At 45.1% G+C, this 24,077-nt stretch overlaps 1 protein-coding gene across 1 annotated transcript; it reads left to right on the forward strand.

Moving 5' to 3' along the window:
- Window positions 1–161: 161 nt before the first annotated feature.
- LOC113011982 (uncharacterized) lies at window positions 162–20,466 on the forward strand. Its single transcript, XM_026151899.1, has 8 exons — window positions 162–334; window positions 649–773; window positions 3,402–3,540; window positions 7,746–7,867; window positions 8,137–8,247; window positions 8,317–8,423; window positions 19,627–19,717; window positions 19,884–20,466. Exons 1-8 carry the CDS (start codon window positions 238–240, stop codon window positions 19,995–19,997), a joined length of 906 nt encoding a protein of 301 aa, XP_026007684.1. The 5' UTR covers window positions 162–237; the 3' UTR covers window positions 19,998–20,466.
- The last annotated feature ends 3,611 nt before the right edge of the window (window positions 20,467–24,077 follow it).

Raw genomic sequence — 24,077 nt, forward strand, 5'->3', positions numbered from 1 at the left:
CAGTGCCCAGCGGGACTAGAAGCTCGTTCATACGCACTGACGGGTTTTACGGCTTTATTTAAGTTTTATTTAAGCCAGTTTTACGCCTTTCAGACAATGACTGCATAGCGTGATAGGCGGCGGTAGTGCAGCGTGAACGCGTGCAGACCGCCATTAAACCCAGAGAAGAAGAAGCTTGGCGTTTCTCGGAGGCGTGCAGCACCTGTGACAGCTTCCTGCGTGTTTTCCAGCGTGAACATGAACGTGGCTGAAGCGAAATCAGAGCTGAAGCGGCTGCTGAGCAGGCTGAGACCGGCTGAACTCACGCAGCTGCTGGGCTGGATGAAGAACTCAGGTAAACACGCTGCACGTGTGGCGTGGGCTTCGTGGGTCACGGCTTCAGCGGGGGACTCCTCACTGTGTCGTCACCATGTCGCGCTGTTTCCACGGTCACGCACACTTCAGGAGTAATACAGAGTGGGACGCTTCGGGGTTTTACGAGTTTGTTACATCTTCCGTTGATGCTGACAGAGCAGCCCACAGACTGACAGCATGCTGTCACCGCCGAGCCGTCATTTCCCCTTTACTCAGGAGTGTGTGTGTGTGTGTGTGTGTGTGTGTGTGTGTGTGTGTGTGTGTGTGTGTGTGTGTGTGTGTGTCTTCTTGCAGATGAGCTGGAGGACGAGCTGCTGGGAGATAACGGGCGGGTGCTGCTGCAGAGTATTGCAGAGGACCTGCGGGCAAATGTGGCCCCCGATGCTATGCTGCCCTGTGAGACCGCTGCCTACAGTAAGGTACTGTGTCTGAACTGAGCAGGTACTACAGAGCACACTGCTGATCAGTGCGCCTGCATCACTTTGTGATCAGAAGCTCATTATGACCTTCATAAGTTAATAATTAAAGTGGTGTTACTACTTTATTTACTTTACAGTGATTGGAGGCAGCTACAGGTGTAGCCACAGCTGCCCTGGGACAGACTGTGGCTACACCTGTAGCTGCCTCCACCAGTGTGTGAGAGTGAATGAACAGTGGCATTGTAAAGCGCTATATAAATGCACTCCATTATTATTATTATTATTATTATTATTATTATTATTGTTGTTGTTGTTGTTTCTAATAATCACAGCTCTGTTTGGCCTTTTAAAATTCAGTTTTGGAGGCAAATAAGTGTTTTTAATGTGACACAACTTCCATCAATGTTTACATGACTGTACTACAGAGCCACGCCCACATTGTGTTTAATATGCAGCTTTCATTTTACTTCAAGCTTTTCCTCAATATTTATTTGACTTAAAATAAAAACACTATTAGATATTTAGTCATATTATATTTTTATACAGTTTTTTTATGCCGTTATTTTTGTGCCACTATTCTGAGCGCACGTAAAAAAAGTTTGCAGGTGCAAGTGTTGTATTTCGAGGAGAAATTTATTTTGAGCAAAGAAAAGCTGAATTTGAGTGAACAAAACTCATTGCTGCGTGCAAAAAAAGTATTTCAGTGTTTGCTATTATACACACACACACACACACACACACACACACACACCAGCAGCCCCTCTCGCTCAGTTTTTGCATTTTCAATCGCTCGCAATGTGTTTCTCGCGCTCTCAACAGACTTGGATGCAAAAAAACCTGATTGGCTGTTCTGGTCTCCAATCAGCTCGAAGTGACTAAATGCAATATCCCAGAAACCATTTCGTCCAAAACTCAAACGAGGCAGTGGCGGAGGAACACAGAGGGGCGGAGTTTGAAATATTACTCTGTCTGAGTCACAAAATCAACTTTAAAGATATTTTCATGCGAGAATGTTTCTGTGTAAACTTCAAATACCTGCTCGATTCATCAGGACATCACATATTTGCATAAGTGCTCTGACGTTTTCGGAGATGCCTGTTACCAGCTGACCGGGTCACTCGGGTTAAACATAATATAAAAGGCTGAACTGACAAAACCACCACCAGGTGTTACAGGAAAAACCATAAAGCCTTTGAACTAAAACGCTGTTGTGACAGTGATGCACACTGTTGTTGGTATATATGTATGATTTGTATCACCTTCATGTTTCATCATGACCAGCAGCTTTGCAGCTGTGGCTCCAGCAAACATCAGCTGATACTAGAAATTAATATTAAATAAATTCTAACAACAGCTGATCAAACGTGCTGCTGTTGTTTAACGCGACATCCGCTGGTTTCCTCTTTCTGGCACAAAGTGGGAGATAAACAAGAGAGCCGATCAGCTGATCATTGATCAGTTTCATGATTGAAGTAGCAACAGGAGAGGGAGGGGAGAGAATGAGAGAAGAAGAGGCAGCTGTGCAGCGTAACGACAGAATAAATCCAGCTTTGTGTCTTTTTCATTGTAGCTGAAGTCCGGGACAAACTGTTCCTTTTCCCTTCAATACGGATGTCTTGTAATTGGTCCAGCCCAGAGTTGATCATGATTGGCTAATCCACCACCTTTCATTGTTTATACCGTTACAAAAACAAACAAACAAACATAAAAATGAAAAATCACCATCAGCCCACTGAGCAAATGTCCGGTATGCCCAATGGTCAGCTGGTGGGTAACAGGCAGCTCCGAAAACGTCAGAGCACTTATGCAAATATGTGATGTCCTGATGAATCGAGCAGGTGTTTGAAGTTTACACAGAAACATTCTCACATGAAAATATCTTTAAAGTTTATTTTGTGACTCAGAGTAATATTTCAAACTCCGCCCCTCTGTGTTCCTCCACCACTGCCTCGTTTTGGACGAAATGGTTTCTGGGATATTGCATTTCGTCACTTTAAGCTGATTGGAGACCAGAACAGCCAATCATATTTTTTTGCATCCAAGTCTGTGATTGGCTGGTTTTGTGGCACAAATATAACGGTGTAGAGAAAGAGTTGAGCGCGCACGGGCAGAAATGTTGAGAGTGCGAGCAACACATTGAGAGCGAGCGCAAAAACTGAGCGAGAGGGGCTGCTGGGGTGTGTGTGTGTGTGTGTGTGTGTGTGTGTGTGTGTGTGGATAACAGCAAACACTGAAATACATTTTTTGCACGCAGGAATGAAGTTTGTTCACTCAAATTCAGCTTTTCTTTGCTCAAATTAAATTTCTCTTCATACAACACTTGCACCTGCAGACTTTTTTACGTGCGCTCAGAATAGTGGCACAGAAATAACGGCATATTTTTTGGGGCTTACAAACATTTTCAAACCATTTAAAAATATTGAGCCATTATATTTCAGTTTTTGATTTCGTGTTTGTGCGCCTGCTGCGTACGTCTGATCATAACGGCACTCGGACACTCACATAAGGAGGACACTGTGTTGGTAGAACGAGGCAGTGTTAGTGGAGACAGGTCTGAGCTTCATGATGTTAATGGAGAGAGGTGTGGTGATGATGAGGATGACGAGGAAGCTTTGGTACGTGTTCCAGATGCAGCGGCGGTCACGGCCGACGGTTCACGTGGATGGCTTCCTGTACGACGACGAGCAGGTGGACTCCCTGTGTGAACGGGGGCTGATGAGCCGCAACTACTGCCTCAGCTGTGGATCACACAGGACTGCACCTCTGGGTGGGAGCACATCACCACTGCTCACCTTTGTTCAGGTCTACATGTTTAGCAGCTGTAGCTAGCTGGCAGACTCGCATGTGTGTGAAGAAGTGTTACATTAAGGAAAAAGAGTACAGCTCTGCGTCGAACTCACCACAACCCTAGAACTTTGTTGCCTTATTGATGAGCAAATGTCTTACATACATTTGGGGGCGGCTGTATAAAAGGCCCCAAAGTTCATATAATAGTTTTACTGGTGTTTATAAGTTTATATAAGTTCATGTAATGTTCCATCTTCTGTCAGTTTGGGCCAGCCCACCTTCTAGTGACATCATCCGGTTAGTAAGGTGGGCAGTTTAATGGCGGCTGAGCAGTGTTGGTCCGGAGGGGGTGCACTGATTCCTGGGGCATGTTAGGTGTGCGTAAATGACAAGAAACCACACACACACACACACCCAGACACACACTTATGTACACCCGCTGTGTTACAGCCCCAGAAATTAAGCGGTGACAATAAAGTGCCTCAAACGGAACCTCAAGCTCTCTCCTTCTTTCGTGCTCTGGGCAATTTGGCCTTAAGTGGTGTTCTGGCCGACACACCGGGGTGACCGTAGTGCTCAAAGACTGAATCAGTGCCACAGCCGTGCCTATCTTTGATATCTCCACTACACCTTCCGTGTCAAACATGAATGGTAAATGGACTGGTTCTTATATAGAGCTTTTCTACTCTGTCCGAGCACTCAAAATGCTTTATATAGCTAATTCATTCCCAATCACACCCATTCACACAAGCACTTCTAAGCTTAAGTGCTAAGTATCTAACATTCACACTCCGATGGATGCATCGGAGAGCAACATGGGTTAGTATCTTGCCCAAGGATATTTGGCATGCAGACTGGAGCAGCCTGGGATCAAACTACCGACCTTCTGGTTAGTGGCTGATCCGCTCTGCCACCTGAGCTACAGCCACCCCGTGAAGAAGGGCTCTACATGGTGTATGCTAGTTCTGGGAACATGAAATGTTTTGAGTGTGGAGATGTGGGTCATAAGAAATTAATGTGTCCTCACAGACAGCTTGCGGTGGGACCTGCTGTGGATGATAGTGGGGAGGGGGTTAGCGGGCAGCAGGCGCTAAACGTGGCTGCCCCTCCGGTGCGGGGCGAGGCTGTCGTTGCCCTGGCTGAGGCTGTGTCTATGGTGCGGGGCGAAACAGTCGTTGCCCTGGCTGAGGCTGTGTCTATGGTGCGGGGCGAGGCCGCCGTTGCCCTGGCTGAGGCTGTGTCTATGGTGCGGGGCGAGGCCACCGTTGCCCTGGCTGAGGCTGTGTCTATGGTGCGGGGCGAGGCCGCCGTTGCCCTGGCTGAGGCTGTGTCTATGGTGCGGGGCGAGGCCGCCGTTGCCCTGGCTGAGGCAGTGTCTATGGTGCGGGGCGAGGCCGCCGTTGCCCTGGCTGAGGCAGTGTCTATAGTGCGGGGCGAAGCAGTCGTTGCCCTGGCTTAGGCTGTGCCTCCAGCGCGTGGTGGAATTGCCCTTTCTCAGGAGGACGCTGCGCCCTCGGTGCGAGGTGAGGTGAGTGATTGCCTGACTACAACCAAGCCGACAGAGAGGGTGGAGGCTGGACCTGCGGTCAGTACGGCGCAGACTGGGGATGAAATGGGGAGCTCTGAGTTGGGTGTAGAGTGTGTTATTGCCTCGGGGGACGGAGAGGTGGAGGAGCAGCAGCGCCGGACGCCTGCTGGTGGTTATGGTTACGACACGAATGACATGGAGTGTGATTCTGACTCTGATAATGTTTCTGTGGCAGACAGTGTCTCTCAAAATGCGGATTTGTATTCTTTGGAGGAAATCGTTGCTTTTCTGGATGGCACCTTTGGTAGAAAGGTGAATGTTAGGGAATATTTCCCTGATGTTGAGAAATTCGTTTCGTCAGCTATGACTCTTCAGAAGGTTGTAGGTAAATGGTCTGTATTTATATAGCGCTTTTCTAGTCCCTAAGGACCCCAAAGCGCTTTACACAACCAGTCATCCACCCATTCACGCACACATTGGTGATGGCAGCTACATTGTAGCCACAGCCACCCTGGGGCACACTGACAGAGGCGAGGCTGCCGAACACTGGCGCCACCGGGCCCTCTGACCACCACCAGTAGGCAACGGGTGAAGTGTCTTGCCCAAGGACACAACGACCGAGACTGTCCGAGCCGGGGCTCGAACCGGCAACCTTCCGATTACAAGGCGAACTCCCAACTCTTGAGCCACGATCGCCTAGATTTCACCAGAAGGCCAAAAGACAAAAACAAAAAACGAATCCAAAACCAAAAGAAACGAAGCACACCAGAACACAGGAAAAAACAGAGTCCAAAACAGAAGAGTTCGGGAGGCCGGCCGTGCGGAAGGCAACGGCGGCCACTCAGGCGACGGTGATCCGGGGGCCGGCCGTGCCGAAGGCAGCGGCGGCGACGAGGGAGACGACGGAGCAGTTCCGAGGGCCGACCGTGCGGACGGCAACAGCGGCGACTCAGGCGATGGCGATCCGGACCAGGCGAAGCACAGGCTGAAGCTGGACCAGGCGAAGCACAGGCGGAGGCTGGGCCAGGCGAGGCTGAAGGCTCTGAGGCTGGGCCAGGTGAGGCTGAAGACACGGAGGCTGGGCCAGGCGAGGCTGAAGACACGGAGGCTGGGCCAGGCGAGGATTGGACTTGCTGGATGGTAAAAAGCGTTATCGTCTGAAGAAACATGTTACTGGTCTGAGGAAACAGTTGAAGCGTCTGAATCGGTAGAGACACTGGAGTTTTTTACGCTGTAACGTTATGATCATTTCATCTCTGCTGGGTTTTTCTGTTTGCTTTCTTGATGGCTTCCTCTTATGTGCACGGGTTGAGGGTGGCCTCCTTGAATGTGAATGGGTGCAGGGATGCCGATAAAAGAGCCTTATTAGCTGAGGTGATCAAACAGAAGAGATTAGATATAGTCTTTCTCCAAGAAACACATACTGACAGTTTGAATGAGATAGACTGGGATCTGTGGTGGGGAGGGCAGAAGTTTCTTAGCCATGGGACAAGTTTTAGCGCAGGAGTTGCTATTTTGTTTTCTCCTTCTCTAAATGCGAATGTTATTTTCAGCATAGAGATGGTGGCGGGCAGAGTCCTTTTGGTGACGGCTGAAATTGAAGGTTTTGTTTTTACTTTTGTTAATGTCTATGCACCAACCTCATGGGCGGAGCATTCGATTTTGTTTGAAACATTAGGAGAAAAATTAAGTGGTGCTGCTCAAGGGGACTGTGTTGTGTTGGGTGGGGACTGGAATTGTTGTCTTGACTTTACTTTGGACAGGACTGGGGCGGAGCCGCATCTTCAGTCATCTTCTGCTTTAACAGATGTCCTACGGACAATTAACTTGGTTGATGCGTGGCGGATGAAGCATCCCTCATCCAGGCAGTATACCTGGGTGAAAGTGACTGATGGCAGGGTTAGTGCAGCGAGAGTAGACAGGTTTAATGTGTCTGTTTCATTTACTGCTCGAATTGTTAACTGTCAGTGTTTTCCCGTTGTTTTTACGGATCATCATTTAGTTTTACTGGAGCTGTTTCTATCTCCCACCAGCAAATCCAAATCTTTTTGGTGGTTTAATATAAAATTATTACATGATCGGATATTCTGTGTATGAAAGGCCCAAATTCGTGTGTTCTGTCGGCAATATAGTTTTCTTTTGACAGCCAATATCATGAGAACTGTGCAGGACTTTGAAAAGGATATAACACATGTGGAGACTGTCTCTGGTTCACAGTTTGGTCAGCAGGATAATGCCTGTCTTCATTCTAAAAGGCAAGAGCTTAACCATATTTTACATGAGGGCTAAAGGAGCTTTGGTTCGAGCACGTTTCACCAGGCTCCAGGACATGGACGCTCCAACCACGTTTTTCTTTAATTTGGGGAAGTCTGTGGTTCACAGGAAGCAGATGGTGTGTCTTCAGCTTTCGGATGGAAGAGTGACCACGGACTGCGCGCTATGTGCTTCAAATATTGTGTGTAGTTTTTGTTTTATACAGTTGTCAGTCAGGCATCTAACTATGAAACAAATGACACTCCAAAAGACCCTGGGCTTCTGCAAAGATGACCCGGGCTTAAGCCAGTAAGCTGCTCCACTGTCAGCACGTCAGTGGATGCACGAGGTGATGGTGCAGGCAGCTGAATGAAACCGTTTGCTGTCATCGTCTCCTTTGGCAGACTTCATCTCTCACTCGTTCTCCGTGACCGAGCTTCGGTTCCTGTTCCAGCACGTTCTTCCAGATCTGAGTGGCCGGACATTGGTGGATGTAGGATCCAGACTGGGGGCCGTGCTGTATGGGGTCAGAGGTCAACACACACACACACACACACACACTTGCTGTCGTGTTTTTGTCACTGTAGAGGACATTAGAACGACTGTCCTTCTTCCTAATAAGTGGAGCTGTACAGACTTGCAGGAGGATTTTCCAGGAACACGAGCAGACGCTCAGGCGTTTGGTCTGAATGCACTTTTGTGACAAACTTTTAAAAAAGTAAATCATTCAGTTTAATTTAACAAATGTTGTTGCTTGGAAGTCTTTCTTTTTCACCTGTGTGTGTGTGTATTCAGGGGTACGTGTACAGCTCAGCGTCCCGGCTGCTCGGCCTGGAGATCAGCGAGGGTTTCGTCAGGCTGCAGGACTCCATGCTGCACAAATACAAGCTGACTGACAGAGTTCAGGTTTGTGTGTTCGGGTTGTGATGGTCGCCTAGAAGATGCTCAGCCACAGATGGTTTCTTCTCTCTACAGGTCCTCCAGGCTGACGTCTGCACGCAGGATGTTCTGCTGCAAAACGCAGATGTTGTTATCATGAATAACGTCTTTGAGTACTTCATGGAGCCCGAGCAACAGGTCAGGTAAGGTTACACAGATATAAGCCCTGCAGGGCAGTTTTGTTGTGTTTGGTTGTCTGTGTGAAAGTTTGATCTGGGTTTTGGTTGAGAGGACATGCTGACATGCACTCAGGTCTGACTGAACTCGTTGAATCAGGGCAGGCGTCTCTGAAGGCACAGAAAGCTGTATGCACAGAATCATCGGTCGAATCCAGCAAAAAATGTGCTGACTTTGCCCTAAAATAAGGGTTTAGTCCTGTGACGTATGTGCACAGCAGGACAGCGCTGGCATATATCTCCTACTGTGACTGTTCACGTGAAGGCGCAGGCTGGACAGCCTCCATATGGACTATTTCAGACTCGTCCCACTGGTTTGCTCCTGTAATGAAACGAATGATCAGCATTTTGTGTTCAAACATGAAAGTAGTGATCCTTTTCTCACAGCGTCTCTGCAGCCAGTCGTCTCCCCCTGCTGGCCATTAGAAAGAATGCAGGTTTAAGACATTCCTGGCTTCACGTTGTACGAAGAAGTGCCATAATTTAGTTAAAGAGGTTTGTTCAACTCAGTGTTCAGTGTCATGAAGGAGCTTTACACCACAGCCCAGCTCTTACAGTTACAGCAGCACAAACCTGTCACTGCAATTCACTGTATTACAAAAGTAATACAGTGAATTGCACAAGTTACAACAAACATCAGGTGTGCTTGCAGGCTGTTTGTCACCAAGCATACTGATTGACTCAGAGCAATGAATGTAATTGTGATCAGGTGAAACACTACAAGTCCTAAAGTAACCTTTAGTGTTTGAATGGATGCACTTTAACCTCCTGAGCTCTTCCACAGCAGCATTTTGAATTTCTCTTTGATATTTGGGCTGATTGGGACCTGATGAATGTAAAAACAAAGAATGACCAGATTTGTTTTTACCTTATTTTTGTTTTTAAGAAAAATCAGAGCCACATATGAGGATATTTATTTAAAATGTTGATAGAACAGGCGCACTATAATGCCCTCGTAAGTGGACATCAGGCCCTTGTAGAGCAAAATTGAGTATTTTGGTCTAAATAACCCAAAATGTGACGTCCACATATGTGGACACAGGTCCTAGGAGGTTAAAGAGCCTCTGCAGCCCGCACATTAGAAATGAACAGGATCAGTGCATTAGCTGGAGTTTTTCTTTCACCTCTCAGTTGAGTGATTTTTGCTGCATTGCTCTGTCATCCTGTTTCTATTCTTTATACATCTGTATCATCTGTTTCTATAGTAACGTCTGATCGGAGCAATCAGTACTCAGTTATTTATGTTTGTGTAGAGCAGGGTTGGCAACCTTTCTGATGACGAGTGCATCTAACATTTCCTCAGAGGTCAGTGTGCCATATGACTGCATTAGCAATAAATGTAATAACGCTCTATATTAAAAGTTACCCACTATATAGAACCACTTTATAGGATTATATTTGTTCGCAGATGTTGGCAGCTGTCAGCGAATAGTTTTCAGCTATTTGGAAACAAAAGACTTTTTATCAGCAAATGAACTGTACAAGAGATAATGCAAATGCTATTTATGGTCTCCTCACAACAATGAAAAATACTGTCAATAAGGCCTCTGCAATGTTCTGAAGACAGTTAAACTGTCAGGTAGTGACGTCCAGCAGGTGAACATGCAGCTCCATGAACTCACACAGCTGTGGATTCAATTCAATTCAATTCAATTCAATTCAATTCAATTCAATTCAATTCAATTTTATTTATATAGCGCCAAATCACAACAAAGGTCGCCTCAAGGCGCTTCATAGATACAGAGAAAAACCCAACAATCATATGACCCCCTATGAGCAAGCACTTTGGCGACAGTGGGAAGGAAAAACTCCCTTTTAACAGGAAGAAACCTCCGGCAGAACCAGGCTCAGGGAGGGGCGGGGCCATCTGCTGCGACCGGTTGGGGTGAGAGAAGGAAGACAGGATAAAGACATGCTGTGGAAGAGAGACAGAGGTTAATAACAGATATGATTCAATGCAGAGAGGTCTATTAATACATAGGATTCCAGCTGCTTCGTAGTTCTGCAAACTTTGACCCCACAGAGTCGAGCTTTTCAGTTCAATCAGCTGCATTTCGATGTCCTCTGTGTCCAGCAGGTTAATGTGAGACAAATCCAGCTGCTCATTAAAGATTTCTGGTTTGATCAGAAAAGAAAACACTGGTCCAAACACCTGAAAGTCCTGAAACAGCATTGTGAATTCTGTCTCCAGTCTATGTATGTATCTGTGTATTTCCGCTGAGCCGACAGCTGCTGAAGCTTTTGAAGTGTCAGAATGTGGAAAGCTAACAACGTCCCTTTCACTGGTAGGCTAAGTTACTTTTAGCCAGTTACAAGCTGAATCTGGTAGTTGGGTTGTTAGCTAAGATACCGTCATTAAGAAGCAGCACAACCAATGTTTCTATGCGAGCTGATTTGCGATGTGCACCGCTGGTCATTTATTTTTGAATGCACCTTCTCAGATTAACTCACTGCGTGTCGTGCCCAGGGCTGGACTGGGACAAAAAGAACGGCCTTTTGACTGGAGACCGGCCCCCCAGGTATTAAAGCCATAAAGCCTTTGAATGAAAACAACCCTGTTGTGACAGTGATGTACACTGTCTTAGATTAGATTAGATGAAACTTTATTAATCCCTTGGGTGGATTCCTCTGGGAAATTCTGTAAATAAATAAATTTAAAAAGCTTGTTGGTATATGTATGATTTCTATACATGTTACATCAGATAAAAACTTTGGTTGCAAGACTCAGATAATTATTTATTAAAATCATTTTAAATGAGAATAAGAAAGTATGTCTTTGTGCCCCCCTTTCCCTGTTAATGCCCTACCTGCCCCCCTGGCAACACTTTGCTAGACCCGCCCCTGCACAGTTACCAGCTGTCAGCTACTTAGAAAAGGATCCTGGTGTTATTTGTCTCTCAGAAACAGTTCATAACTTCAACTCATTCATGTCACCTAAAAGGTAAACCTGTTTCTCCATCACCTGTTCAGCTCTGATGGTTCAGTAAGGACATCTCCTGGTTTCATCTTCATGTTTCCCTCTCACCACATATCCAAACCATCATGACCAGCAGCTTTACAGCTGTGGCTCCAGCAAACATCAGCTGATACTAGAAATTAATATTAAATAAATTCTACCAACAGCTGATCAAGCTTAAACGTGCTGCTGTTGTTTAGCGCGACATCCGCTGGTTTCCTCTTTCTGGCGCAAAGTGGGAGATAAAAAAACAAGAGAGAAAAGCCGATCAGCTGATCATTGATCAGTTTCATGATTGAAGTAGAAACAGGAGAGGGAGGGGGAGAGAATGAGAGAAGAAGAGGCAGCTGTGCAGCAAAGACACAGAATAATTCCAGCTTTGTGTCTTTTTTTCATTATAGCGAAAGTCCGGGACAAACTGTTCCTTTTCACCTCAATAAGAAACGCGTAATATTTTCTCTGAATACGAGATGATTCTGTTTTTACAGGACGGTTGGAAGCTCTACTAACTAACCTTATGAACAAAATAAAGTTCAACATCAGTAACATAGCACCCACCCAGCTGTATAGAAACTCCATCATGCTAGCTAGTAGCAGTACGAAAAAGTCAGCATAATGAAAATAAACTCCACCTAAACTTTATATCTGACACAGATGGACTGCAGGTCATAACTTCTTACCTGAAGTTCAGTTCACCTGACACTCGGACCGGCGGCCACCTCGGGGCTCTCCTCCTCCGGGAGCTCCGCTGTAGCCACCACCAAACAACTGAGTTATTTTTACACATTGGCCAGCATCTGGCCAATCCACCACCTCTCACTGTTTATACCGTTACACACACAAAAAAAAATATCATCGGCCTATAAAAATGAAAAACTCACACTTAGGACCGATGCCCAGTGGGTCGATGGCCAGTCCAGCCATGGTCATGCAGTCAGTTAACCTTTCGCGTGCCAGCTGTGGCGCACATGCCCAGGGTTGCCGACCGGGAGCTATAACTATCTTTTATAGACAGGGTTCGTAAGGGTGCTTGAAATCCTTGAAAATGCTTGAATTTTAATATTGTCTTTTCACGGTTTGAAAAGTGCTTGAATTTCAGAGGAAGTGCTTGAAAGTGTGTTTCCTTCACCACAAATAACTATCTGATTGAATAGTTTTCTTATCAGAGAGAAATAAAATGAGTCGCAAAATTTAAAAGCAAGATTTCTCCTCCTGGGCTGCCTGATTATTATTTTGCTGTCAAACTCGCTGGAGAAATGATTGAAATGCACAGAGTGTGATGCAGTACGGCAGCGCTATATCGCAGTAGTTATGGCATGGAATATGAACTTAGCTAACATTACTTAGCAGTAGCAGTCATATGAGTTACTTTAGTCAAGTGAAAGCGTTAAACATTAGCCCGTTACATAACTAGCTAACTTAAGGCTTTCTGATGAACCCTCTGACCCAGAGAAGTCTCAGTTTCAACCTGGGTCGAAAGTGCGGACTTCAAATTATATAGAGATTGAAAATATGACATCATTTCTGGGGTAAAACCGCAAAGGATTCTGGGAACTCGTGGCAAGTGGTACTAGCGCACGCAGGCTTTCACAAGAAAACAGTCACACAGCAATAAAAAGAAACCCAAAAAATGGCAAGAAGCTGTTGTATTAACTGCAATAGCCGGTCGCATGACAGCCACGGGAAGCCGACGGGTAAAGAGATCGTTGTTATCGGATTACGTCGTTGAAGAGAAATTGTTCGAGCCGTGTTTCCGAAGTAAGAAAGAGCCACGGATGGCCTGGATTAATAAATAAAGACAATGAATTGAATGAATTACGAAACACTCTTTTTATTTCTATTAGATCTGAAAATGTTGTGTAACACTACAACCTGAAACGACACATAGATGCGTCGGCCTGTAACAACAGCTGTGAGATGGAGTCGTCCAAATCACCAAAGTAAACTGGAGCTGGGCTTGTTGCAGGATCTGAAGTTACTAAACGTGTTGTGAGTGTGTGCACTCTCACTTAGGACCATAAAATAATAAATATGTGCGTGATGACAGTTGGGCAGCACGCTAACGTCCTTACTCCACTCTGTATGCTCGTGTGGGTCTGTCTCGTGCTTTTTTTGCCTCTTCGTCACGTCTGTCTTCGTGCAGACCTGCCGAGTTCTCCGTCGTTTTGTACATGACTGTTTTTGGGGCAAATAAAATGCAAGTAGGGATTAAAACCGCAGAGTTAATGATTACAGGTGCTGGAAATGCTGGCGCTTGATGTTTAGATTTTGGTGCCACTCGTGCCCACATCTCTATACGCTGTTTATTTTTTCTGAATAAAACAGTGGTGTTTAAGAAACCGTAAAAACTGTGAGAATCAAAAAACGATACGGCAACATGTGGCATCTGGTTGTTTAGGAAGAGGGGGAAGTTTTAGGAGTGACGCCAGCGAGAGAGAGCGAGTTTTGATAGGTGAGAGATTTGTGACGTTTACTGTGTTTGGAGTCTCAAGTTAGTGTGTTGTCTTGTGCAGTCAGTGTGTAGTCGTTGTTTTGTTTTGTGTGTCAGTGAACGTCACAGCTGCAAAAAAGCCACCAAAGGCAGACTGCAGTGTAAACGCTGACACAGCTGCTGTCAGACCTGCAGGTTTATCCCTGTGCTGTTCTCATCTGTGTCAGAGTGACACAAATTATTTTTTGCAGTTGCATAAATAATTTGTGTGTCTTCTTCTTTGATGCAGAACAGCTGATTGTTCTGTAAATAGATTTAAATGGTTATATAAAAAACGTCTGAGCCTTGGCTGCATTTTTAGGTAAATAGAACCAAATAACTTTGTTGTTTGCAAAACTTGTGCATATTTTTTAACAATGTACAATTTCTATTTGCATTTCAAGTTATGACAATGATTCGTTAAACATGGTTTTTACAGTCAAAATGATCACTTTCTACTCGTATTTTATATTTTGTCTGAATTTAGATCAATGGTGCTGATACAGTTTGTCAAAATGAGAAAATAACAGATTGGCAAGTTAAACAGTTTCAAAGGTGAAATATAGAGAACAAATCCAGTAGTCAGAAACAGCCAGTTACACCCTGGACCCCAGAGGGTTAGAGGCTAAAAGCAAAGGTGTCACCAAGTACTGTTTATATTTGTGTGTACAGCTGCAGCTTCTTTGAGTATTGACTTGGTGCCTTTGGGTGAAATAATGGTAATATGATAATATGACTGATCCATATGGTCACAGAGAATAGTCACTTGTTTCTGTGCTACCAAAGTTTCATTCAAACTGTGTTTCTGGTCAGCACCGACACATCAAACTACTTACACATTATAAATGTCTTCAAGCTCACACTGAGGCCTGTGGGGCACAATCAGCCGCTCAGACAGTACACACATTTATGTGTGTTTGTACATGAATATTTCATACTTTAAGGCTGCCTATTTATTTATTTATTTATTTATTTATTTATTTATTTATTTATTTATTTGTGTCCCGTTTGGATCTTTAGCATCAGAATTGTTGTCTTAAGGCCAAGAAAGATGCCAAGCGGATTTATTTTACCAAGTGGATCATCATGGCCTTGCCATATTGGTCCATTTGATTGACCTTGATTATAATTATGTATTTATTTTGTTTTGCTACAAACGGGACAGACATGACTGGGGGATAGGACAGGGAGAAAGAATGAAAGAAAGAGAGGGAGAGAAAGAAAACCAAAGGGGAGAAGAGACGGTGAGAAGGGGGGGAAGAAAGAAAGAACAACAAACAAAACACCTGGGTCACCTGTATGGAGAAAAAAACAGAAGAGAAAGCAAACAACAAAGAGCAACATAATAAAAAAACAGCACCATCACAATAAACTAGCTAGCAGTAGATATCAGTAGATACTAAATAATAAACGCTATTGTGCAGCACGCAAGATAGACAGCGCACAATGTGCTTTGAGGCAGCAGCCAAGAAAGCTGTAGTCCGCGTCTGTGAACACCTGTGTGTACACCTGTGTGCATACCTGTGTGGATCAGCATGCTTGCATTCCAAAGGTTTCTCCATGTAACGATCTGCTAGGGAGTGTGGGGGGGCCACAGCCCCGTCCTCCAGGGCATGAAGCAGGTATGGAGGAGATCAAAACTCCAGACATCCAGAGGCCCCCAGAACACAAGAGACCAAGGAAGACCAACAGAGGGGCAGCCGCGCCACTGTCCCAGAAAGAGCTGAGGAGAGTCCCAGATGAGGGCTCACTCAGCAGCCGCGGAGCAGAAGCCAGGGGGGGTTGTAGTGACGCGCCCGTGAGCTCCGCCGGCAGCCAGCCGTGCCTGAGTGACCGAGCCCCAGGCCGAGAGGCCGGGGGCACCCCACCTCCGAAGTGGCCCGAGCGAGCCCCAGGCTCCAGGCCCCGATAAGCGGCCGCCAAGGAGTGAGCCGGTGTGTACCTGGACGCCCACCCCCAGACACAAAGAACCACCAACGCACCGATGTCTGAGGGAGTCCGCCACTGGCAGGGGAAGTGGTGGTAGGTGGAGATAGGCCTCCAAACCTTGGAGGGCCTGAGGTGTCCCCAGAGAGGTGGCGCCTGACACCCAACCTGACATATAGACACAGACATACAGGCACACACAGACACAAACATCCATTCCCACCCTCATGCTCTCATATGCACTCACTCCACACTCAACCAACGTGGAGACAGACATAAAGAGACGCTGTACACACGATCACACTCCCCAAGCGTACTCTACAAACCGGGTCTAGGTGCCCCCGCCCCTGGAGGGGGGAACTGCACCCAGACCCAGGTGGTGTTACCCTTTTCCCTGCGGTGGGGAGAGGCAGACCGCCCCGACTCCGCAGTAGCAGGAAGGCTCCACACTCCAGACCGCAGTCGGACGGCCAACTCCTCCTCCTAGCCCCCCGCTCCAGCAGGCCGCAGAGAACGGGGGTGAGAGAAGACTCCAAACCTCCCTCCACCCGCTCATTGTAGTGTTGATGCATGTGTGTTCTAAGGTGCAATTAAAACCCAGGAAGGCTGCCTATTTATTTAAGACAGATGAACAAAATACATTGGACTTGTACATAATAATATCACAGATGATAAATAAATAGATTTTAAATAGATGCTTGTGCATTCTTCAAGTTTTCTATGTTGAATTGAACTACATATGTGATGTGTTCAAAGCCTCCCAGTCAGTGCTGTTCTCCAGGCCTGTCTGACATGATGTTATTAGCACTTTAAAGGTGATCATGTAGGACTTCAGCAATAATGTAGTGTCGTTAAACATCTCACAGTTAGTTTTATTGGGAATTAACTTAAACACAAACAAACACTTTTAATATTGTTGGCCCTTTTATTCTGAAATTGATTAATACGTCCCTTACTACAGGCTGCGTCCCACTATGCTTCAAACAAGCTGTAGTTCAGCCTCTTCTTAAAAAACAAAACCTGGACCCAACTGTTCTGTCTAATTACAGGCCCATCTCAAAGCTTCCTTTTCTATCTAAAGTTTTGGAGAAAGTGGTCTATCTACAGTTGCAGGCACACCTCGATTCTAATATGATTTCAGAAAAATTTCAATCTGGTTTTAAATCATTACATAGCACTGAGACAGCACTTTTAAGGATTTTTAACGATATTCTCTTAACTATGGATTCTGGCAGCCCTGCTGCCCTTTTACTGTTGGACTTGTCAGCAGCTTTTGACACGGTTGACCACGACATCCTGTTATCACGGCTAGAATCGCATGCTGGCCTAAAAGGATCTGCCCTTCAGTGGTTTCGCTCCTACTTGACAGAAAGGTTCTTTTATGTCAATATGGGCCCCCACAACTCCAAATTAGCTCCTCTTAAATACGGCGTTCCTCAAGGCTCTATTTTGGGTCCCGCCCTCTTCGCACTCTATTTGCTGCCATTGGGCTCCATCTTCTCGCGGTACAGCATTTCATTTCATTGCTTTGCGGATGATCTACAGATTTATCTACCTTTAAAATCAGGATCAGATCAACCGCAGCTCTTATTACGCTGCCTTGACGACGTTAAACAGTGGTTATCATTAAATTTTTTACAGCTAAACGAAAACAAAACTGAGGTTGTCATTTTTGGCAATTTCAATCATATCGACAGCACGTTGGGTACCCTCTCCTCGTATTGTAAAACACATGTAAAAAACCTCGGAGTTTACATTGATGGTTCTTTTAAATTGAACAAGCAGGTGAGTGCAGTAGTTCAGTCCTGTTTTTTTCAGCTAAGACAGCTAGCCAGGATAAAGCCATACCTTCCGGCTGACGTCTTCGAGCGTATCATCCACCTTTTTCTTACTTGCAGATTGGACTACTGCAATTCATTGTATTATGGCCTAGATCATGCCACCATCCATCGCCTTCAGATGGTTCAAAATGCTGCTGCTCGCCTGCTAACCGGTACCAAACGGAGAGAGCATATAACCCCAATTTTAGCCTCTTTACACTGGCTCCCTGTCCCCTACAGGATCCAATTTAAACTCTTACTTTTTGTTTTTAAGTCACTCAACGCCCGAGCCCCCCCCTACTTGTCAGAGCTCCTCTCTGCCTATGCTCCAGGAAAACCCACGAGATCTAGTTCAAAACTATTGTTGTCCATTCCACGGACTAACCTCAAATCTCGTGGTGATAGATCCTTTTCTGTGGCAGGTCCCAGACTTTGGAATAGTCTCCCCTTTAATATTAGATCTGCTCAAACTCTTGAGCAATTTAAATCTTTACTAAAGACACACTTTTACGCTCTGGCTTTTAACACATTATGACCCAAGCATTTTGGATTTATCTGAATTAGTTAGTATTGTTTTAATTCTTCGATTCTATTGTTTCTATTGTTATTATTGTATTACACTGTATTTTTTAATTTTATTGTTATTGTTAAGCACTTTGTGCAGCATCGGCTGTTGGAAATGTGCTATATAAATAAATAAATTTGACCTTGACCTGTCTCCTATTTTTGTGTCGTACAGGAAAGAAGCATCAGTATCTGATGAGAAGACTTTGTTTTTCAACAGGAGAAGTTGATTTGTTCACATTTTCACATCTTAATTTTTGAGTGAAATGTGCATTTTGAGTTTATGCATAGAATGCGACCGTTTCCTTTTGCAGTATTTTTGTGTGGTCTTAATAAAAGGGGAACAAAGGTGTTGAAGTTCACCTAGGATGATTTGTTTTAAGGGACCTTGAAAGTGTTTAAAAAGTGCTTGAATTTGACCCTGAAAAAGGCGTATGAACCCTGATAGAAATACATGTACAAAATGTGCAAGGATGCGTACATAAACACACAGAAATGTACATAACTACACTACAATGCACACAGAAATACACTCAAAGTATATACAAGATAAAGCAGCAACAGAAACAGTGATACAGTGATGGTAATAGGAAAGTACAGTTTCATCAGCACATAATAAGAAGCCTCAGCTCATTAGCAGGTCTTATAATGAACAGAATACAACCCAACTTTCTGCTTCCAGAGGAACCAAGAGTGCGAAAGCAGCTCGGTGCTGCTAGTGAACGCACCGTATCAGGTGATGAGCAGGTGTGAGCGCCTCTATACAAGCGGGTCGGGCAGTTTGCATGACTGTGACTTTCAGGTGTGTGTTAACTCGCTGCCAAGGATGAAAGCTGTCAGCAGTAGAGAAACAATAGTTAACCCTTCCCAGACTAACAGGGAGTATCTGAGGATTATCTCAGACACCAGAGGACTCCATTAAGCATGCTGAAAAGTTCATGTGCAGGCGGAAAAAGACTGAATGTGCAGGGTAGGCAAGCGTGTTTCCTTTAAGAAAACATGGTGACATGGCTTAGGTTTGCAAACTTCATTTGAACAATGTGCTCTGGACAGGTGAGACCAAAGTGGAGATGTGTGTCTGTAATCCACAGCAGTACAATTAGTTAAACACAGCACACTGGCACGAACACGTGATGATTTGGGTTCGTCGTGCAGCCAGAGCAGACCTGGGACCTCTGTTCTAGAGTCGGATGTGAGCTCCCTGGTCTGACAGTCCAGCTTGTTCTCAATCTACTGAGAATTCATGAAAAGAATCCATGTGCCAGTCAAAGGTGACTGAAAACTCAGGTGGGACCTTAAGACACTTCAACTACATGGAGACCTGCCAAAGACCGTATGTGTTTCATTATGTCCTGATGTAGAAAACCTTGGTTTTGGCTTCCCTTCTGTACGCTCTGTCAGATGCACACAGCTATGATGACTTTCTGTTTTCAGGGCATGGAAGTTCATCGTGCAGAATTTCCGGAAGAAGGGATCTCTGCTGGTCACTGTTCCCAGCCTGCACGAGAGTCTGAATCCCCTGCAGGTGACGCTCGGCGGATGTTAGCAGTTCTTACATGTGGACAGTAAAAAGTGTTTCTCATGTTGTGACAGATGAAGTTTGTTCCTCTCATGGATAAAGTGACTGCTAATATCATGAGCCAAGCCGTTCTTGGTCTGTTCTTCAATGTGTTTGTGTCTGTGTCAAACAGGAGGTGTTGCAGCCTGACTGGGTGGAGGAGCTTCCTATCAACTACGACGTCTACCTGGGCAGAGACACAGACCCCGACGCTCTCAGACAGATCCACCTGTACAGGGTCATCTGATCTGGACTGGACCCGTTTGTCCCTGATCTCAGTTGAAATCGTCTTGGCTAATTGATACTCTGAACTGGTCAGAAATGAGCTCGTTAAATCCAAACCCAATTAATGAAACCCATGATCTGGTTTAAACTGGTTAGGAGGGGTTGAAATTATCTGGGTTGGTTAGAGCTGGACTCTTCCTTCCCTGGTCTGCATATCAAAGAAACTCAGGCTTTGTCTCGTTAATTGAGTTGCACTTGCAAAATACTGTTAATATTAATGTTAATATTATATGTCAGTTAATTCAGCGTTGACTAAACGTGTCCTTTACTATAAAGGCAACAAGTAACCAATCACAAACATGGACAGATGAGCGTGGCAACATGATGAAAGTGTCAAAATGAGGCTTTCTCTAGTAAATCCTCATATTGAGTCACAATGAGACTACCTGACTATCCCAGCAGAAAACTCAATAAATACAACTTTCCACACACCAAGGCCGACACGATGCTTCAGAAAAACTGTCTGACTGGTCGTAAGGTGGGGCATCGTGTAATGTTAGTGTATCCTGCTCAGGTCAGAGATACAGAATAATCAGTGTGAACATACCACGAGTAACATGATCACAAAGGTGCACCGTGCTGCCACTCTGGTCATGTGTAATGTTTTCTTGGATGTGCCTGTTCACACCAATCTTTAAATGAGAAGGTTTGTCATTTCTAAATGTGGCATTCAAAGGAGGAGGCCAAACATCCCTGCAGAGGTTGGAGTCTTTCAGAAACAACAATGTATGGAAAGTGCGACCATCAGAAAACTGATGGTGCAAGTGGTGGGTTGAAGTCAGAATGTAGAAATGCACTGCAAGGAGTCAAACTCCAGTGTCCTGACACTTCTTCATGTGTCCCTGCTGCAACACACGTTCCTCTGGCATTTCTTTATATACAAATGATATCGAATTTAAAAAACCTTCAGATATTAAATAAAGCAGGTGTGGCGCATGCCCCTATTTTAAGTCTCTAGATTGGGGGTGATGGCTAGTGATGTGCGATACCACTGACTTCCTTTCCGATCCGATACCAGGTAAAATTCAGGGTCGACGATACTGATCCGATACTTTTTACAGAAACTTATTTTATTTATTGTATCTCAAATTAAAGCGTCATAATGATTACAGGACATCAGATTACTGTACTTGATCTTATCACTTAATAATGCAGGGTTCATCATATAGAAATAAAATAAGTTGTGCACTATTTGAACACGTTGCCTGTCTGCACTAAAGGACTCTGTGAGAGACGTCTGTCTCGCCCTGGCAGCACCTGTCCCTCTCCTCCTCTTCAGTTCGTCTCAACATAAGCTCGTCATATTCTGTGATATGATTTACTCTGAGGTGTTTGACCAGGTTAGTGGTGTTGCCACAACACCTCACTGTCTTGCCACATGTATCGCAAACCACGTGTTGGCTGTTTGTGGATGTAAAATGCATCCACACATGACTGTTTACACTCAGCCATTGTTGTGAGTGCGCACGCCAGAGGCTGCCACACAGTTATACAGCCGTGTTTCACACATGACTATGAAAGGTGGAGGAAGTAGACAATCCGAATGTTATAGTTTCTTTCCACTGTGTTCCTGTTAATGATAAACTACAAATTTACCCTAAATTACTAACATATCGATATTTTAATGTGAGAATCGATTCTAGAACATAAATGGCTGGTATCAGAGGAATCGATATTTCAGGATCGATCCGCACATCACTACTGATGGCACGGCCATAGCTGGACTGGCCATCCCGGTGGGTCGATGGTGATTTTTCGTTTTTATGGGCCGAGAATTTTTTTTTCTTTCTCTTTTTTTTTTTTCTGTCCCGTTTGGCTGTTTTGCATCAGAATTATTGTCTAAAGGTGAAGAAAGATGCCCAACGGATTTACTTTACCAAATGGACCATCCCAGCCTTTCCGTAATGGTCTATTTGATGCACCTTTTATTGTTTATTTTATTTTATTTTCACTTGCTAGATACGGGACAGACTTGAATGAGGAAAAGAAAGGGGAGAAGGAAAGAGGGAAAGAAAAACAGCGGAGAAGAGGGACGGGGATAAAGAGCAAAAAACAACAAAATAAGCAGACAAAAATACATCTATCAATCACCTGGATCACCTGTTGAGAAAGAAAAAAGAAAACAAGCATTTAACAAGGGATAACTCAGCAGCCGCGGAGCAGAAGCCAGGGGGAGTTGCACTGACGCGCCCGTGAGCTCCGCCGGCAGCCAGCTGTGCCTGAGTGACCGAGCCCCAGGCCGAGAGGCCGAGGGCACCCCACCTCCGAAGTGGCCCGAGCGAGCCCCAGGCTCCAGGCCCCGATAAGCGGCCGCCAAGGAGTGAGCCGGTGTGTACCTGGACGCCCATCCCCACACACAAAGAACCACCAACGCACCGATGTCTGAGGGAGTCCGCCACTGGCAGGGGAAGTGGTGGTAGGGGGAGATAGGCCTCCAAACCTTGGAGGGCCTGAGATGTCCCCAGAGAGGTGGCGTCTGACACCCAACCTGACATATAGACACAGACATCCATTCCCACCCTCATGCTCTCATATGCACTTACTCAACACTCACCCAACGTTTTCTTCTTTTTTGTAACGGTATAAACAGTCAAAGGTGGTGGATTGGCCAGATGCTGGCAGATGTGTAAAAATAACTCAGTTGTTTGGTGGAGGCTATGCCGGAGCTTCCACAGAGGCCAGCGGGTGGATGAGGGAAGGGGAGGCAGAAGGAGGAGAGACCCGAGGCGGCCGCCGTTGTTCTGGGAATCCATCCTACCTGGAAAAACATCCTACAAAATGTTTCTGCGCAGACGCGGCGCATGCACACAAAACCAACGCTGAATTAACTTCTTTTTCTCTCACCCATCCGGAATACTTCTTAAGGTTATGGTTAGGGGAAGGGTTAGGTTTAGTCGCAACTCACCCTCAAATTATATGTAACCCATGTCCCACGTAGCTATGGTAAAGCTAGAGTATATAGTACAATGAGACTGGGCCTGGGTTCGTAGTGCTACTAATAATGATACCTGATACCCTCTAATTTAACTAATAAGGACCACCACAACTGTATTTTATACAAATTTATCCCTCACTGGGTATTTATTTAGACAAAAAAGAAATGAATAAACAGTTACTTTTATAAAATGAATTGGATTGAAATAAACAAAAATGCTGTAAATGTGACTACATGAATTATAAATAAAAGATTATCCACACAAAATACCTCTTTCTTAGGTGCCAACTGTTATTTCAGTTACGACAGCTCACACCTTTAAAATGGATGAATTTAAACCTTTGATTATAACTTTGATTAAAACTACACACTTACTCAAATTAAACTAAATTTTTAACAGTGGGCCCACACACACACACACACACACACACACTTTAACCTGTCCACACTACACCTGTAGCACGGTGCTTGTTGCAGGCCTGATTCGAAGTTCGGGTGCGGTGAGGCCTAAAACTGATGGCCGCTTCACTCAAACTGAGCCATAAACAAAATACGTGCACTTTAGTTCCAGTTAGTACTCACGAGTCCAATGAGTTTGTTAGTGGGGCAATCAGAAACGGGCAGTTAGCAGTTAGTTCACCAGTAGTGAAGACAGTCAGGGGCGAGAAAACAGTCAGGGGCGAGGAAACAGCAGGGTCCATCCGGGCAGAAACCTCTCTCTCCTTTCAGAGCGTCCCTCGGCTTCTAAACACATTAAAACACTTGAGCTACAATACCAAATGCTATCACATAACGATTTAGCATTAGCATGCTTTGACTGAAAATCACAGAGCTAAACATACAGCATGGCATCACAGCACATAACGCGGTAAGCTGCGCTAATTAGCAAGCCGCTAGTTAGCATCACATATCACGCTATTTTATCACTATAACGAATAGTTACTGTAGCACTCTCGTGTGATGCGACGAGCTAATAATCACTCTCGATGTTAGTCCGCTGCCAAACTTTTAATGCGTACTCCAGCACATGACAAAACACACAGACCGCACCGGAAGAACAAAACTCTCCCCACCATACTATTCCGGTTGGACTAGTCCCCCACAGTT

Source organism: Astatotilapia calliptera, chromosome 19 (genome assembly GCF_900246225.1).
Source record: "Astatotilapia calliptera chromosome 19, fAstCal1.2, whole genome shotgun sequence".
In the NCBI taxonomy this organism is placed as follows: domain Eukaryota; kingdom Metazoa; phylum Chordata; class Actinopteri; order Cichliformes; family Cichlidae; genus Astatotilapia; species Astatotilapia calliptera.

Bases quoted from the DNA above. Each gene is read 5' to 3' on its own strand.
- LOC113011982 (XM_026151899.1), top strand. From the start codon at position 238: ATGAACGTGGCTGAAGCGAAATCAGAGCTGAAGCGGCTGCTGAGCAGG. The intron at 3,541-7,745 runs GTGGGAGCACAT...CTCCTTTGGCAG, and splicing joins ACACAGGACTGCACCTCTGG to ACTTCATCTCTCACTCGTTC. The intron at 19,718-19,883 runs GTGACGCTCGGC...TGTGTCAAACAG, and splicing joins AGAGTCTGAATCCCCTGCAG to GAGGTGTTGCAGCCTGACTG.